This window comes from Entelurus aequoreus, linkage group LG15 (assembly GCF_033978785.1).
Source record: "Entelurus aequoreus isolate RoL-2023_Sb linkage group LG15, RoL_Eaeq_v1.1, whole genome shotgun sequence".
In the NCBI taxonomy this organism is placed as follows: Eukaryota; Metazoa; Chordata; class Actinopteri; order Syngnathiformes; family Syngnathidae; genus Entelurus; species Entelurus aequoreus.
The window spans coordinates 29,849,975-29,867,850 of record NC_084745.1 but is presented as its reverse complement, the minus strand read 5'-3'; the positions used below and the strand labels follow the sequence as shown (position 1 = coordinate 29,867,850).

Here is a 17,876-nt window from a genome sequence, read left to right as displayed (position 1 = left end):
TTTCTCTCCGCACTCTCCTTTTGTTGAAACGCACGCACGGCCACATCACCCGCAGCGCGATCTACATCATCGTAGGTGCACCGCTGTCATGTATGCTCTATTGGAGCAGTCTTGCGTAAACAACGTCCGCGTATTTGACGAAACAAATACAAATTTAATTGTCTTTTCGAAAGTGATTTGATCAGTGAATCGTTGCAGCCTGATGAAGGGTTTTTATGTTTTTGTAGAGCTTGTAAAACTTTAAAATGCATATAATATTCATAAAAAACTAAATGATAGCATCCTTACTTCACAAAAATTCACCTATCGCAGAGAGTTCTGGAACATAAACCTCCACGGTAATCGAGGGTACACTAATACATAAACGTATATCTTCCTGAGAACCAGCATACTCTGCAGTGGACATTTGTGTTTTGCATTAACAGCGTTACTTTTTTTTCCCCATATGGGAAACTGACAAAAGACCAAAAACAAATGTCCACTGCAGTGGACACTGATTCTCAGCAAGATATAGCTCAATTTCCCATGTCTGTTGGTCATGTTTTGCTAGTATAACTTGTGCCTCTGGTGGCTGATAGAAAGTAGTGCAAGACCCATTTAGCCATTCCAGACGATCGATCAATCAATTGGTTAGAATGAAAGTTTTTGGTAGAGGAGACACGGTCAGGCTCTATGCCACTTTCGCGTGACACACCGCCTTTAAAAGTCCATTGAAATGTTCCCTCACTTGTGTTCAAAGTGCAACTATGATTAAAAATACATGCTCTTTTACAAAGAAAGAGTTTTGGGTTGCTCATCACAGCCTCGCTAGGCCCGAGGAGACGTTTTGCCGGCTTGCATCAGGAGCTTATTAAAATGTTTGCTTTATATGCGATGCAAAAGTTCTGCATCAGATCACGTCGTGTTGAGTGGGTTTTGAGATGAGTCGTCAGTTATCGAGAGAGATTACCCTCCGGGGTAAAGTTCAGAAAGAGCTGAAATACTTTTAGCCCAGAGTGATCATATTGTGTATTCACTATTTTATGTGTTGGTTTAATAATTCATATTGTTGTAGCGTTAGATTCGACGCCGCACGCATATATGATGACACAGCTAAGATGTGTTTGCAGATGGGGGGAGGAACATTTGTCGGATCTGGTAGTTATCAAAGTTGCTGTAGAATTTGTCCTCCATAAATACCAGCATGCAATTGTGAAGCCACACACACATATGTTTGTGAGATGCCGAAAGAATAAGTGTTCCTTCAAAGTACCAGTAGAATGGAAAAACAAGTTGCCTTGATATGCTGAATTGTGTTTCATTTTATCCATTAAACAATATCCAATTGTATTTACAATCCGCAAAGTATGTGAAAATATTGTCTAAACATCACAAAATGCCACAATTTCATTCCACTCCGAATGTCTTTGGCAATTTCCGTAGATTCGGAGTGGAATGACGTCATGATGGGAACGCTTCTACACTCCGTATCAGCAGATTAGTAACACTGGAAATATGCACAAATTACAAAGAGATGTGCTGTTTGTCATTCACAATCCTTCTGTGAGACATGAACACATATGTTTTCTTTTTTTTAATGCAACATAAGTTGTAAATTTAAAAAAAGTCAGCAAACAATGTAGTCTATTCCACCCACGACAAAACCTTCAAAATAACTATCCAAAACCCGCCAACAATACTCTATTTACATATTGTGACCTTAATTTTAACCAAATATTAGCGATGTTGTTATTATAAGCGCTAACGCTGACAAACGTTTTACTATCTAATTCATACTTGCCAACCCTCCCGTTTTTAGCGGGAGAATCCCGGTATTCAGCGCCTCTCCCGACAACCTCCCGGCAGAGATTTTCTCCCGACAAACTCCCGGTATTCAGCCGGAGCTGGAGGCCACGCCCCCTCCAGCTCAATGCGGACCTGAGTGGGGACAGCCGTTCTCACGTCCGCTTTCCCACAATATAAACAGCTTGCCTGCCCAATCACGTTATAACATATACGGCTTTTAGAGAGTAGAGTGCACAACAAGGAGAGAGAGTTCTTGGTTTCTTATGTGGGTTTATTGTTAGGCAGTTTCATTAACGTCCTCCCAGCGCGGTAACAACACACAACATTGACAACAACAGCAGTCACGTTTAGTCTACCGTAAAGCAGTTTGTCTGCCGTAAACAGCAATGTTGTGACACTCTTAAACAGGACAATACTGCCATCTACTGGATAGCCTGCAGAACACTGAAATTCAAGTATTTCTTTATATCTCTGTATAATAAAATAAAAAAATATATATATATATAGCTAGAATTCACTGAAAGTCAACTATTTTATACATATATATAATATATATATATGTATATTATATACCTGTATATATATAAAATACTTGATTTGGTGAATTCTAGCTGTAAATATACTCTCCTCTTAACCACGCCCATAGCCACGCCCCCGCCTCCAAACACTCCCCCCCCCCCACCACGCCGCCCCCTGCCCCCCACCTCCCGATATCGGAGGTCTCAAGGTTGGCAAGTATGATCTAATTGTTTACTACCATTAACAGACAGCTTACTAGCCATCTGCTGCTGTACTGTGAGCCGGCCGTTGTCCTTTTGCTACTGCAGAATCTGCCTCGCGTCTTGGCTCGTCCAAATTATTGTAGATTATAGATCATGCCGCTCATCTGGATTTTAGGAGGATTCAGCCATAATCTAGAAGTTGTTCATCTCTGTCTCAATCTCCGGGTATAAATTGAATGTCAAAGACACGACAACCAAAGCCACTTTTCTTTTTAACCTTTTTTGTGGATTATGATTAATTCTTCATCTAAACGGGAAGATAAGAACATTCCATCAGTGGTCATCGCAGTGAAAGCAGACATTGTACAGTAAGTGATTGTTTTATTTATTTATTTGTATTTCCTGTTTAGCACTTAGAAATACTGCTACATGATGCTTAGTGTTTCACTAAAGCTGGATCTGTTTATTACACAGATTCTAAAACTTGTTGCTCACCCTCCTTATATTCAGGATCAAAAATATAAGGTTCTGGATAATAATTTTTCTAAAGTAATCGTTGTTGGTGCTCACAAAGTCTGCATGATTAGGATTGTTGTTGGTAGTGAAGGGATCTATGGTTCCCATCTCTATGTCACTGGCTTGCTCATTATCTCTCAAAATGGTTCAGGGAACCTCTGCGAGATTGATACTATTTTGATCTATTTACTTGCAAACTTTGCAAGTTTTTTAATGTTATAAATTAGATGTATAGCCACAATAGAGAGGCAACTTGTTTTTCCATTCTAGTGCTAATTTAAAAACCAATGCGGACAGACTTAATCTAAACACTTTTGTTTACTATTTTGTTTTGTGTTGCACAGCAGCGCAGTGATCAATCCTCAAACGAGTGTACTGTACAGCAAGCCAAGTCCCTCGTTTCTTGTGGAAATTTATTTTTAGAACAAAAGAGCTCATCCCATTTCAGTTCATGTCACGTCCCAGATGTGTTCTTCATAACATAATGGAGTATGGAGACCAGAGAGATTCTGAAAAAAGACTTATCATGCAATGTCTGCCCCCCTGTTGCTTGCTCACTGGCGAGAAATGTGACAAACATAAAGACGACGTGACAGCGCGTTTGTCATGTTCAGTTACAAAGAGCGAATATATCTGCGCCTCTAAGGCCCGCCTCCCACGAATAGGAGAATATGTCTGGCTTGTTTCATCAAGTCAAGTGTGTTGCCAAGCAGAGCGGGCGTTTAAAGAGCCTGTGGATGACCGCGGCTCAAAGGGGTCTTTGTCGAGAGCGCTGTCTAATAAAAGGACTGCACTGCGGTAATGATACTAAAGGAGGTAGAGTGTACTACTAAATAATGAAGCGACTGCAGTGTGGCAAAGGTAACAATTGTAGGAGGCCAACTACAAGTTTATAATGAAGTGACTGCACCGCAGTGTAGCTCAAGGTCTGATGTGCTGCTCGACTGATTCATCATTTAGTCTTTTAGTCTGAACTCTTCCTCGCTTTCTTATTTTCCATCATTGTCATCCTCACTATACTTTTTTATCTCATTATGAGATGGTTTGGCAGTGCTCACCCTCTGCGTGTTGCATCTTCGCCTCCATTGCAGCAAATAACAGTTTTTTTTTCACAAGTACATCACTGCAGGACGAGTAATAGTGAAATATGCTACACTACACACCCTAGGAAAATATGCTAACCGCTAAGCTAGAGCTCTTGATACATATATCGACAGTAACAATACCAAGTATAGTATCAGGTCTGGTAACAGAAGGACACAACAGTGGTTTCATAAAAATGTTTTATTGTCAAAAAAATATATTGTCGTTTTTGTTATTGTTAACAGACCAATAAGTCCCTGGACACAGAATGGCTTGAAGGGCAAAAACCAAACGATTTAAATCAGAGCTTATATCCATCCATCCATTTTCTACCGCTTGTCCCTTTTGGGGTAGCGGGTGGTGCTGGAGCCTATCTCAGCTGCATTCGGGCAGAAGGCGGGGTACACCCTGGACAAGTCGCCACCTCATCACAGGGCCAACACAGATAGACAGACAACATTCACACTCTAGGGACCATTTAGTGTTGCCAATCAACCTATCCCCAGGTGCATGTCTTTGGAGCTTATAGTGGGAAGTAATTTAAATATGTATTTGATATTGTTACAAAACTAATTATGTCTTTTTGTATGATTATAATTGTGATAAAAAATTGCATCATTCAATGCAGAGCTGGCAAGTCTCACGCTTTGAGCGTGAGTCACGCAATTTAACCCATTCTCACGAAACACTTGACATTTCTCACACTTTATATTTTCCCAAACAATACTCTATTTTTTTCATAATAATAAACTTTTTTCCTCGCGGCTTGCAGTAGTTCGAGTAGTTCTGATTGACTGAACGAAATACCCAATCCCAGAACCAAACCAAAAGGCAACTGTGTTGCTTAGTCTAGAATATTTTCTCCTCCTCTTAGTGACTTTCTTTCTCAAAAGCTACTTGGGACAAATCTAGCCACGTTTTGGAGACATGAAAGCGCGTATCACTCTAATGTCCTCAACGTATACACGGTGCTGCCGTGAGCCTTTCCTCGCAGGTGCCCCCCTGTCTACTGAAGGTCTGCTCTTAGACAGCTTGTAGTAAAACAAAATATTTGTACTTTAAAGTGCAATGACAATAAAGCCCATTCTATTCCAGTCAGAGCAGAGAGGAGACACACACCCACTCTGAGCAAAGCTGCGGCTGTTTCTGCCTTAATTGGTTTACAGAGTGATGTAAATGTTTCATCACTCTCATGCTAAAAATACAAATAAACCAATCTTTAATGTTAATGAGACAGTCAATAGATTGGTCATGAATATCACAACCCTTCAGTCTTTTGATCAAATTTGATCATTTTAACGATGTAGAAAAAATAAAAGTACAATTAAACTAAGTATCAACAGAAGAAAAAAACATTTTCAGTTTTAATCATAATTTGCATTTTTTAACCCATTTTGTAAGTCTCCATCCATCCATCCCCACTTAGTTATTCTTCTCTCCTACAGCGTTCATTGTAATCAATTATGTAAATGAGGCAATGATGTCATCTATCAACTTGTAGCAACTTCTATTACAGTCAATAGCTACTTTTCCTTACTCCTAGGAGTTGGCAACACTGGAAGATGAAGAAAGATCAGAAGATATTGAGGACAGTGAGGATGGAGATGTAGAAGAGATACAAATTGAGAACACAGATGCAGAGGATGAGAAAGAAGAGGCAGCAGAGAAAACAGTGTAGTTGATTTTCATTTTTAATTTCTGGTTAACTAAGACTAGCATTAGCATTAGCAGGCCATTGTTCCGGGAGACCTGCTGGAGGGGAGGACATCAGTTTTAAGGTGTAAATCGACGTTGAAAAAGGCCCAATTTTTTTCAAACGCATCCCTCCGGGTACTCCGGCTTCCTCCCACCTCTAAAGACATGCACCTGGGGATAGGTTGATTGTCAACACTAAATTGGCCCTAGTGTGTGAATGTGAGTGTGAATGTTGTCTGTCTACTGTGTTGGCCCTGTGATGAGTTGGCGACTTGTCCAGGGTGTACCCCGCCTTCCGCCCGAATGCAGCTGGGATAGGCTCCAGCGCCCCCCGCGACTCCAAAAGAGACAATCGGTAGAAAATGGATGGATGGATCATGCCTCTAAATTCTCACTCTTCTCTTTTTTTGATACTTGGTAGCCCTGTTCAATGATATTGCAAATGTATCAGTAGCAGCATTGGTATGACCTCCTGTAACTACTGGATATTGGATCGATACCCACATTTGTAGTATCACCCAAAACTAATGTAAAGTATCCAGTCAACAGAAGGATAAGTGCCTAATATTATTTAACAGGAGTGTAGATAGAACCATGTTACAACAGAAAGTAACCAGCTGTTACAAACCCCGTTTCCATATGAGTTGGGAATAGTGTTAGATGTAAATATAAACGGAATACAATGATTTGCAAATCCTTTTCAACCCATATTCAATTGAATGCACTACAAGGACAAGATATTGTATGTTCAAACTCATAAACTTTATTTTTTTTTGCAAATAATAATTAACTTAGAATTTCATGGCTGCAACATGTGCCAAAGTAGTTGGGAAAGGGCATGTTCACCACTGTGTTACATGGCCTTTCCTTTTAACAACACTCAGTAAACGTTTGGGAACTGAGGAGACACATTTTTTAAGCTTCTCAGGTGGAATTCTTTCCCATTCTTGCTTGATGTACAGCTTAAGTTGTTCAACAGTCCGGGGGTCTCCGTTGTGGTATTTTAGGCTTCATAATGCGCCACACATTTTCAATGGTAGACAGGTCTGGACTACAGGCAGGCCAGTCTAGTACCCGTACTCTTTTACTATGAAGCCACGTTGATGTAACACGCGGCTTGGCATTGTCTTGCTGAAATAAGCAGGGGCGTCCATGGTAACGTTGCTTGGATGGCAACATATGTTGCTCCAAAACCTGTATGTACCTTTCAGCATTAATGGCGCCTTCACAGATGTGTAAGTTACCCATGTCTTGGGCACTAATACACCCCCATACCATCACAGATGCTGGCTTTTCAACTTTGCGCCTATAACAATCCGGATGGTTATTTTCCTCTTTGGTCCGGAGGACACGACGTCCACAGTTTCCAAAAACAATTTGAAATGTGGACTCGTCAGACCACAGAACACTTTTCCACTTTGTATCAGTCCATCTTAGATGAGCTCAGGCCCAGCGAAGTCGACGGCGTTTCTGTGTGTTGTTGATAAACGGTTTTCGCCTTGCATAGGAGAGTTTTAACTTGCACTTACAGATGTAGCGACCAACTGTAGTTACTGACAGTGGGTTTCTGAAGTGTTCCTGAGCCCATGTGGTGATATCCTTTACACACTTATGTCGCTTGTTGATGCAGTACAGCCTGAGGGATCGAAGGTCACGGGCTTAGCTGCTTACGTGCAGTGATTTCTCCAGATTCTCTGAATCCTGTCATGATATTACGGACCGTAGATGGTGAAATCCCTAAATTCCTTGCAATAGCTGGTTGAGAAAGGTTTTTCTTAAACTGTTCAACAATTTGCTCAGGCATTTGTTGACAAAGTGGTGACCCTCGCCCCATCCTTGTTTGTGAATGACTGAGCTTTTCATGGAATCTACTTTTATACCCAATCATGGCACCCACCTGTTCCCAATTTGCCTGTTCACCTGTGGGATGTTCCAAATCAATCAATCAATCAATCAATGTTTATTTATATAGCCCTAAATCACAAGTGTCTCAAAGGGCTGTACAAGCCACAACGACATCCTCGGTACAGAGCCCACATACGGGCAAGGAAAACTCACCCCAGTGGGACGTCAATGTGAATGACTATGAGAAACCTTGGAGAGGACCGCATATGTGGGTAACCCCCCCCCCCCCCCCCCCCCCTCTAGGGGAGACCGAAAGCAATGGATGTCGAGTGGGTCTGACATAATATTGTGAAAGTCCAACACATCAGCGAAAGTCCAGTCCATAGTGGGGCCAGCAGGAACCATCCCGAGCGGAGACGGGTCAGCAGCGTAGAGATGTCCCCATCCGATGAACAGGCTAGCGGTCCACCCCGGAGCAGAGTAGAAAAGAAAAGAAAAGAAAAGAAACGGCAGATCAACTGGTCTAAAAAGGGAGTCTATTTAAAGGCTAGATTATACAAATTAGTTTTAAGATGAGACTTAAATGCTTCTACTGAGGTAGCATCTCTAACTTTTACCGGGAGGGCATTCCATAGTATTGGAGCCCGAATAGAAAACGCTCTATAGCCCGCAGACTTTTTTTGGGCTCTGGGAATCACTAATAAGCCGGAGTTCTTTGAACGCAGATTTCTTGCCGGGACATATGGTACAATACAATCGGCAAGATAGGCAGGAGCTTGACCGTGTAGTATTTTATACGTAAGTAGTAAAACCTTAAAGTCGCATCTTAGGTGCACAGGAAGCCAGTGCTAGTGAGCCAGTATAGGCGTAATATGATCAAACTTTCTTGTTTTTGTCAAAAGTCTAGCAGCCGCATTTTGTACCATCTGTAATCTTTTAATGCTAGACATAGGGAGACCCGAAAATAAAACGTTACAGTAATCGAGACGAGATGTAACGAACGCATGGATAATGATCTCAGCGTCGCTTGTGGACAAAATGGAACGAATTTTAGCGATATTACGGAGATGAAAGAAGGCCGTTTTAGTAACACTCTTAATGTTTGACTCAAACGAGAGAGTTGGGTCAAAGATAATACCCAGATTCTTTACCGAGTCGCCTTGTTTAATTGTTTGGTTGTCAAATGTTAAGGTGGTATTATTAAATAGATGTCAGTGTTGAGCAGGACCGATAATCAGCATTTCCGTTTTCTTAGCGTTGAGTTGCAAAAAGTTAGCGGACATCCATTGTTTAATTTCATTAAGACACGCCTCCAGCTGACTACAATCCGGCGTGTTGGTCAGCTTTAGGGGCATGTAGAGTTGGGTGTCATCAGCATAACAGTGAAAGCTAACACCGTATTTGCGTATGATGTCACCTAGCGGCAGCATGTAAATACTAAAGAGTGCAGGGCCAAGAACCGAACCCTGGGGAACTCCGCACGTTACCTTAACATAGTCCGAGGTCACATTGTTATGGGAGACACACTGCATCCTGTCAGTAAGATAAGAGTTAAACCAAGACAAGGCTAAGTCTGACATCCCAATACGCGTTTTGATACGCTCTAATAAAATATTATGATCAACAGTATCGAAAGCGGCGCTAAGATCAAGAAGCAGCAACATAGATGACGCATCAGAATCCATCGTTAGCAATAGATCATTAGTCATTTTTGCGAGGGCTGTCTCCGTAGAGTGATTTGCCCTGAAACCGGATTGAAAAGGTTCACAGAGATTGTTAGACGCTAAGTGTTCATTTAGCTGCTGTGCGACAATTTTTTCCAGAATTTTCGAGATAAACGGAAGGTGGGACACCGGCCGGTAGTTCACCATGAGGTCAGGATCGAGGTTAGGTCTTTTGAGTAGAGGATGAATAACCGCTTTTTTGAATGCTAGGGGAACAGTACCAGAGGAAAGTGATAAGTTTATAATATTTAACACTGATGGACCTAATAAAACAAAAAGCTCCTTGATAAGTTTCCCAGGAATTGGGTCAAGTAAACATGTTGTTTGTTTTGTCCCATTTACACATTTGAACAATTCCTCCAATGTTATTTCATCAAAGAGAGAGAAACTATTTTGGAGGGCAGTGTCCGTCGTATATACAGTCGTATTTGTGTTAATAGAACCCAGTTGTAGCTGAGATGCATTGTCTTTAATCTCTTTTCTAATGAGTTCAATTTTCTTATTAAAGAAATTCATAAAGTCATCTGCTGAGTGGGTGAAGCTACTGGGAGGAGTCCCTTGTTGGGTTAGCGATGCTACTGTACTAAACAAAAATTTAGGATCATTTTTGTTGAGGTGGATGAGATTTGAGTAATATTTAGCTTTAGCTGAGGTAAGCATGCGTTTATAAGTTATTAAACTATCACTCCATGCTTGATGGAAAACCTCAAGTTTAGTCGCACGCCATTTGCGTTCCAGCTTTCTACATGATAATTTCTGGGCTTTAGTTTCTTCTGTAAACCATGGGGTACGCCTTTTAGGGGCCCTTTTTAGCTTTAGCGGTGCTACACTATCAATGGTGTCGCGCAGGGCGTCGTTAAAGCTGTTAGTGAGGTTATCAATAGAGCCCACATAATTTGGGAATGGTGCAATTACCGAAGGCAGTAGGTCAGTAAGAGTCGTCGTTGTGGCAGTATTAATGTTGCGGCTGCTATAGTAGTTATTATTATTATTATTAGTTTGTTGACAATGAGTCAGAACTTCGAATTTTATAAGGTAATGATCGGACATTACTTTAGTGTACGGGAGTATCGTAACCTTAGAGGTGGTGACACCCCTGACAAGCACTAGATCTATCGTATTACCGTTGCGATGCGTGGGTTCATTTATTATTTGTGTAAGACCACAGCTATCAATTATAGTCTGGAGCGCCACGCATGGAGGGTCCGATGGGGTATTCATATGGATGTTAAAGTCTCCCATTATGATTATATTGTCGGCGTGCGTCACTAGATCAGCAATGAACTCTGAAAATTCATTGATAAAGTCCGAATAGGGCCCTGGGGGGCGGTAGATGACAGCCAGGTGCAGAGGCAGCGGTGTGACAAACCTCACAGTAAGCACCTCAAACGAGTTATATTTATTATTTAGGTCCGAGGTAAGGCTAAAGTTTTTGTTGTATATTAGTGCAACACCCCCACCCCTTTTAATGGGGCGGGCAATATGCGTTCCCGTATAGCCAGGAGGAGACGCCTCACCCAGCGCAAAAAATTCGTGTGGTTTGAGCCAGGTCTCGGCTAGACCAACGACATCAAGATTGTTGTCTCTGATGACTTCATTAACTAATAACGTTTTGGAAGACAATGACCTTATGTTTAAAAAGCCCATATTATAGGTAGTGGGCTGTTTTGAGGAGTTTTTGTTGAAAGTATCCGTAGTAGCAATATTAATAATGTTACGTTTATTATGCGTAGTGCACTTTAAATAATTTCGACCATATCTAGGAATTGATATGACAGGAATTTTTAGATTGTTTGCCACCTCAGTAAAATGCATGTCCACCTCTGACGCAGAAAAAACATTATGTGAGTTGTATATTATTCTAAGAGAATTGCTATGTGTGCAGGGATTATCCAGCCTGGCGCTGGCTAGTTCTAGCTTAACAGACTCCTTATTAGCGCTTCTTTGTGGATTAGCATTTAGCTTTTTCGTTAGCCCCGCTAACAACAACGCATTTAGCTTTGTTGTTAGCCCCGCCCGACACCCCCGCTTCTGCTTCCGAGCGCATCGCTTACGTTTCTTTCGCTGACGGTCTCCGCTGGTAGTCGACGCCGCTGCTTCAAAGGCCACTGCTGGATGTAGCTCGCGAAGAATTCCCAAGCTAGCGAGTAGGTCCACCGTACACGCATCTTTCAGCCCAAAATGGCCCGATCTCTCCACATCCAGAATCGTAAGTCGGTCGTAAGTGATCACGGAGTGAACACGCTGTGAGCCAGCCATGAAATTGACTGAATTGAGGGGTATTTTTGCCAAATCGGTCTACACTTCCAGGAGCGCTCGCAAGAAGCCGCTGCACTGAAGCGCCGCCATCTTCATAAGTGTTTGATGAGCATTCCTCAACTTTATCAGTATTTATTGCCACCTTTCCCAACTTCTTTGTCACGTGTTGCTGTCATCAAATTCTAAAGTTAATGATTATTTGCACAAAAAAAAAAATGTTTATCAGTTTGAACATCAAATATGTTGTCTTTGTAGCATATTCAACTGAATATGGGTTGAAAATGATTTGCAAATCATTGTATTCCGTTTATATTTACATCTAACACAATTTCCCAACTCATATGGAAACGGGGTTTGTAAATGTAAAATAGTAAGTAGATTAATAAACGTTTTGAGAAAATACAACTGGAAATTACACATAATGTCCACATTGCACATACGTCCACAGCCAAATTAGGAATGGTTTTACTGTATTATCATTTATCATAATGAGAAGATAATCGACTGCAACCTCCCATCTCTCCAAGACCTGTATGCTTCCAGGACGTGCAGGCCGGATCGCAGCAGACCCTTCTTACCCTGGCCACAAACCATTTGACCCTCTCCCGTCAGGCAGGATACTAAAGTCAATTCGGACAAGAACAGTTTTTTCCCTCTGCGATCAGGCTCATAAACACAAACTGATCTATCACTCGAACTGTTACATTCTGTACTGAATTCACTTTCACCTATTGCTCACTGTCCACTTCACTCATGCATATGTATGCACTAGGGTTGTCCAGATACCAATGTTTTGCTGCCGGTACCAAAATGTATATCGATACTTTGAGCCTTTACAAAATAAAGGGGACCTCAAAACATTTAATTATTGGCTTAATTTTAACAGAAACTCGTAGGATACATTAAACATATGTTTCTTATTGCACTCAAACAACTATTTTAGAAGATTAAAATACAAATCAACAAGTTATTAAACAAACTGAGCTTTTCTTATTGCACTCAAAGAACAATTTATATATTTATATATCCTTTCATGATATAGAATTAAAATAGAACAGAAAGCTTTATTAACGCTGTATTAAATTCTTCATGATTTATGGTTGCCACTCTGTCTGTGCGTTGGGACAAATACAATAATTAGGGAATACTAAAATCAATACAGCACGGTGGTAGAGGGGTTAGTGCGTCTGCCTCACAATACGAAGGTCCTGAGTAGTCGTGAGTTCAATCCCGGCCTCGGGATCTTTCTGTGTGGAGTTTGCATGTTCTCCCCGTGACTGCGTGGGTTCCCTCCGGGTACTCCGGCTTCCTCCCACCTCCAAAGACATGCACCTGGGGATAGGCTGATTGGCAACGCTAAATTGGCCCTAGTGTGTGAATGTTGTCTGTCTATCTGTGTTGGCCCTGCGATGAGGTGGCGACTTGTCCAGGGTGTACCCCGCCTTCCGCCCAATTGTAGCTGAGATAGGCTCCAGCACCCCCCGCGACCCCGAAGGGAATAAGCGGTAGAAAATGGATGGATGGATGGATGGACTAAAATCAATACCATGGCTAAAACGATACAGATAAGACATTCAGCAGGTAAACACACATAGTTAAAAAGTTAAACACAAATGAAATTATGGGAATTTGTTACAAAATTCATTCAATTAAATTTTCACTTGAGTTAGTTTATGCTACGTGGACAGTTTTGACTGTGCTAACTGGCAACAAGCCAGTGTGCGCGTCTACTGCACAAAAACTGACAGATGCTACGACAAATGTGTATGAATGGCTTGAGAAATCCCAGCTATACCTAAACATATCCAAAACTGTGTGTGTATACTTTTAATAAAGAGCAAATACTGACAGCAATCCAAATGTTTCTGTGCAAGGTAAAACAATTGAAGTGGTACACGCGTTGAATTACTTTGGATTCACAACTTATTTTTAAACGACAGATAAAAAATACTGAACAGTATTAAGTTTAAATTGTCCAACTTTAGGTTTATTACAAAACAATTTACCTCTTGAGTCAGCAAAATTGTATTTTGATATGATCATGTCACATGTCCTACTGTGTAACAAGTAGGGCATCAGCTTGTAAGACAACATTGAAGCCGTTTGAAACAGTTTATAAACAAGCTCTGAAAGTTTTACATAAAAAAAGAAAAAACGTATCATCGTCAGATGTTAAAAAAACGAAAGCGCTTAAACTGGGACAACACTTAAAAATATCGACACTTGATTTACAAAATCTGTCGTAACAAAGTACCCACTGCTGAATTTGTTAAAAAAACACAAACATCAACAAGAGCTGGTACTAGACCTGACTGTGTAGTTCCCTTTAGAGTTTGAGTCTGAGTTTGAGTTTATTTAGAACATGCAAGCACACAACTTGATACATCACAATTTCCAGTTTCTCTTTTCAACATGTTTGAAAAAGAGTGGGAAGAAGCAGAGCTTATTTAATCCTACCCCTTTTCTTTTACATAACAGAACTTTTGTTCACTTCCTGTTCTCAATGTATTCACAATATACCCCATAAGTAATCACACTAAAAATAAATAAATAATACTCGGTGAAGTAAGTTACATTTCATATGGTGAGATGAGTAAGATTATTTTGAAAATGAATGGATGGATGAAATAAATTCAGAATGTTTATCATGGTTCTTCTTCTTTGTACTTTGTAAACACTTTAAGTTTGAAGAGTTTCTTGAAGTGGATCATATTAGTACATTGTTTGATTGCTTTGGTTAATCCATTCCATAATTTAATTCCACATACTGATATACTGAAGGTATTAAGTGTTGTACATGCATACAAATGTTTTAAATTACCTTTTTCTCCAAGATTATATTTCTCCTCTTTTTTTTAGATGGATTGTTGTATATTCTTGGGTAGCAGGTTATAGTTTGCTTTGTGTATAATTTTAGCTGTTTGCAAATTAACTATGTCGTGGAATTTCAGTATGTTTGATTCAATAAATAAGGGGTTTGTATGTTCTCTATATCCAACATTATGTATAATTCTAACTGATCTTTTTTGTAACACCATTAAAGGCCTACTGAAACCCACTACTACCGACCACGCAGTCTGAGAGTTTATATATCAATGATGAAATCTTAACATTGCAACACATGCCAATACGGCCGGGTTAACTGATAAAGTGCAATTTTAAATTTCCCGCAAAACTTCCGGTTGAAAACGTCTATGTATGATGACGTATGCGCGTGACGTCAATGGTTGAAACTGAAGTATTCGGACACCATTGTATCCAATACAAAAACCTCTGTTTTCATCGCAAAATTCCACAGTATTCTGGACATCTGTGTTGGTGAATCTTTTGCAATTTGTTTAATGAACAATGGAGACTGCAAAGAAGAAAGCTGTAGGTGGGATCTGTGTATTAGCGGCTGGCTGCAGCAACACAACCAGGAGGACTTTGACTTGGATAGCAGACGCGCTATCCGACGCTAGCCGCCGCTGGCCGCCAACCGCATCGATGATCGGGGGAAGTCCTTCGTCGCTCCGTCGATCGCTGGAACGCAGGTGAGCACGGGTGTTGATGAGCAGATGAGGGCTGGCTGGCATAGGTGGATAGCTAATGTTTTTAGCATAGCTCTGTGAGGTCCCGTAGCTAAGTTAGCTTCAATGGCGTCGTTAGCAACAGCATTGTTAAGCTTCGCCAGGCTGGAAAGCATTAACCGTGTAGTTACAGGTCCATGGTTTAATAGTATTGTTGATTTTCTGTCTATCCTTCCAGTCAGGGGTTTATTTATTTTGTTTCTATCTGCAGTTAAGCCCGATGCTATCACGTTAGCTCCGTAGCTAAAGTGCTTCGCCGATGTATTGTCGTGGAGATAAAAGTCACTGTGAATGTCCATTTTGCATTCTCGACTCTCATTTTCAAGAGGATATAGTATCCGAGGTGGTTTAAAATACAAATCCGTGATCCACAATAGAAAAAGGAGAAAGTGTGGAATCCAATGAGCCCTTGTACCTAAGTTACGGTCAGAGCGAAAAAAGATACGTCCTGCACTGCACTCTAGTCCTTCACTCGCACGTTACTCATCCACGAATCTTTCATCCTCGCTCAAATTAATGGGGTAATCGTCGCTTTCTCGGTCCGAATCGCTCTCGCGACTGGTGTAAACAATGGGGAAATGTGAGGAGCCCTTCAACCTGCGACGTCACGCTACTTCCGGTACAGGCAAGGCTTTTTTTATCAGCGACCAAAAGTTGCGAACTTTATCGTTGATGTTCTCTACTAAATCCTTTCAGCAAAAATATGGCAATATCGCGAAATGATCAAGTATGACACATAGAAAGGATCTGCTATCCCCGTTTAAATAAAACAATTTCATTTCAGTAGGCCTTTAATGAATGAAGTGTACTTTTGTAGTTTTTTCCCCATATTTCTACACAATAACTCAGATAGGGTAACACTAGCGAGCAGTAGAGAGAGTGCCTTTGGTCAAGCCACTTTGTCCGTCCGTGCATCTCACACATGGAATTCAAAACCAAATACAAGACATGAACTCCCGACCCTGACCTCTATCACCAAACATCTCAAAGCTTGGCCATTGGAAGAACAACACTGCTGCCACAATCCTGCCTAACGTGTATATTTGTTTAATATTAGCCAACTGTTGGGGCACCTTTTACTACTTTTACCTTTTAAGACTAATTGTTCTACTTGTCAATGTTGTCTTTTTAATCCTATGTAAACATCAACCTGCCGAAGGGACTAAATATGGAAATTAGCCGTTAGCTATCATTTTGCATATTTGCATTTGTATACATCCGTTAATATGTATAGTCCCCATTTTAAATAATTAAACTTTGAAACATATCTCTCGAGGCTCAACAGGAGTGCTAGTTAACAACATTCTTAACCTGTCAGTCCTTAAACTCCTTGTGCAGATCTGGATGCTTGTTATTTAAATGTGTACCTAAGTTTAAGTGCAATACAGTATTGCAACCATTGGCAAGTCATGTTTTAAAGAAAGGAGTTGCAGGGCAGCTATTCCGTGTTTAAAACGTCACCTTTATTGTTAGTTTTGAAGCCCAAATACCTCCTTATTGCGCTTCTTGCACCTTCTTCATTAGCCAGTCGAATTGCCGTTTTTGCCATGCTTCCTCTTCACACTGTTTCTGCTTGCATGTGCTTTGTGTGTACGCGTTGACACACTCAACACGTGCCTCGGCTCTGCAACGTTAGCGCAGCATGCGGTATTTTTTAAACACAGTATAGTACCTTTTGTAATTCATTAGCACTGCGCTACTTTGATAGTACCGATATACTGTGCAACCCTAATATACACAGAGACCAGATAAGGTTATCCTACAGTATTCGTATTTTCTTTATTTTGTATTTTTTAATTCTATTTTTTTTTTTGGTTCTCAGTTTTGCTCGAAATCTTTCATGAAGCACCATTGCGCCAAAAAACAACCTAGTTTGTGAACCTTCACTGACAATAAAAGGATTCTGATATATCAAATAATATATCGTTATATATCGTTATCGCAGGCCTGATATAGATTTTAGATCGCCTATCCCTTATCTTGCGTCAAAAGGATTGCTATTCCGCTTCTCAAAGATTTGTATAAATCCGTTGGGATTTCATGCATGCATACTTAATGACCTTGAATGAATTATAAGAAAAAACTTTTATTTTGGCAAAAAGGTTTGGGGAAAATATTTATTTTCCTGAGAAAAAGTCAGAATGAAAGAAAAACAAAATCATAATTTTTCTTTTAGGAAAAACTAATCGTATTTTTAACATTGTTTTTTTCCAGAAAAAACTAATTTTCATTTTTATGGGAAAAACATTGGGGTGCAAGCAATACTTTCTTACAGTAGTTAATTTTTAGTTTTTGTTATCTAAAATTATTTTTTTCGAGGCAAACATTGGAACGTTTTTTTTAGGAAAAAAGAAAGAAATTATAAAGTTGTAAATATTTCTTTGTGATTCATTATTTATTATCACAGAAAAGTGACTAAACTTGATAAAATACTGTGGAGGGGGCGTGGCTTGCGCGCCTGCCGCATAGCGGTGTGTGCAAGGACCGGCCTCGAAGACAGCGACAGGAGTAGATTGCCTAGCTGGGCCTTGTTATCTAATCACCTGTGGCCTTTATTAGCAGCAGCCGGACCGAGACAAGTTGTTGGAGTTGGAGCCAGGGAGAGACACGCGGGACTGAAAAGTAAAAACATATATTGCTGGAAAGCAATCGCTCGAGGCGTGCATGCAAATAAAAAT

At 40.5% G+C, this 17,876-nt stretch overlaps 1 protein-coding gene across 5 annotated transcripts in view; it reads left to right on the top strand.

The window, feature by feature from the left end:
- The window catches only part of tpk1 (thiamin pyrophosphokinase 1), a 146,818-nt gene that overhangs the window by 111,239 nt on the left and 17,703 nt on the right, over positions 1–17,876 (top strand). The window contains exon 9 of one of the 5 annotated variants that reach the window (XM_062021192.1): positions 12,157–12,441. The exons of the other annotated variants lie outside the window; for them this stretch is intronic. Coding sequence (XP_061877176.1) covers positions 12,157–12,227 — 71 coding nt within the window. The 3' untranslated portion in view covers positions 12,228–12,441. Of the gene's footprint in view, positions 1–12,156; positions 12,442–17,876 lie in introns of those variants that run through there. 5 annotated transcript variants of the gene reach the window in all.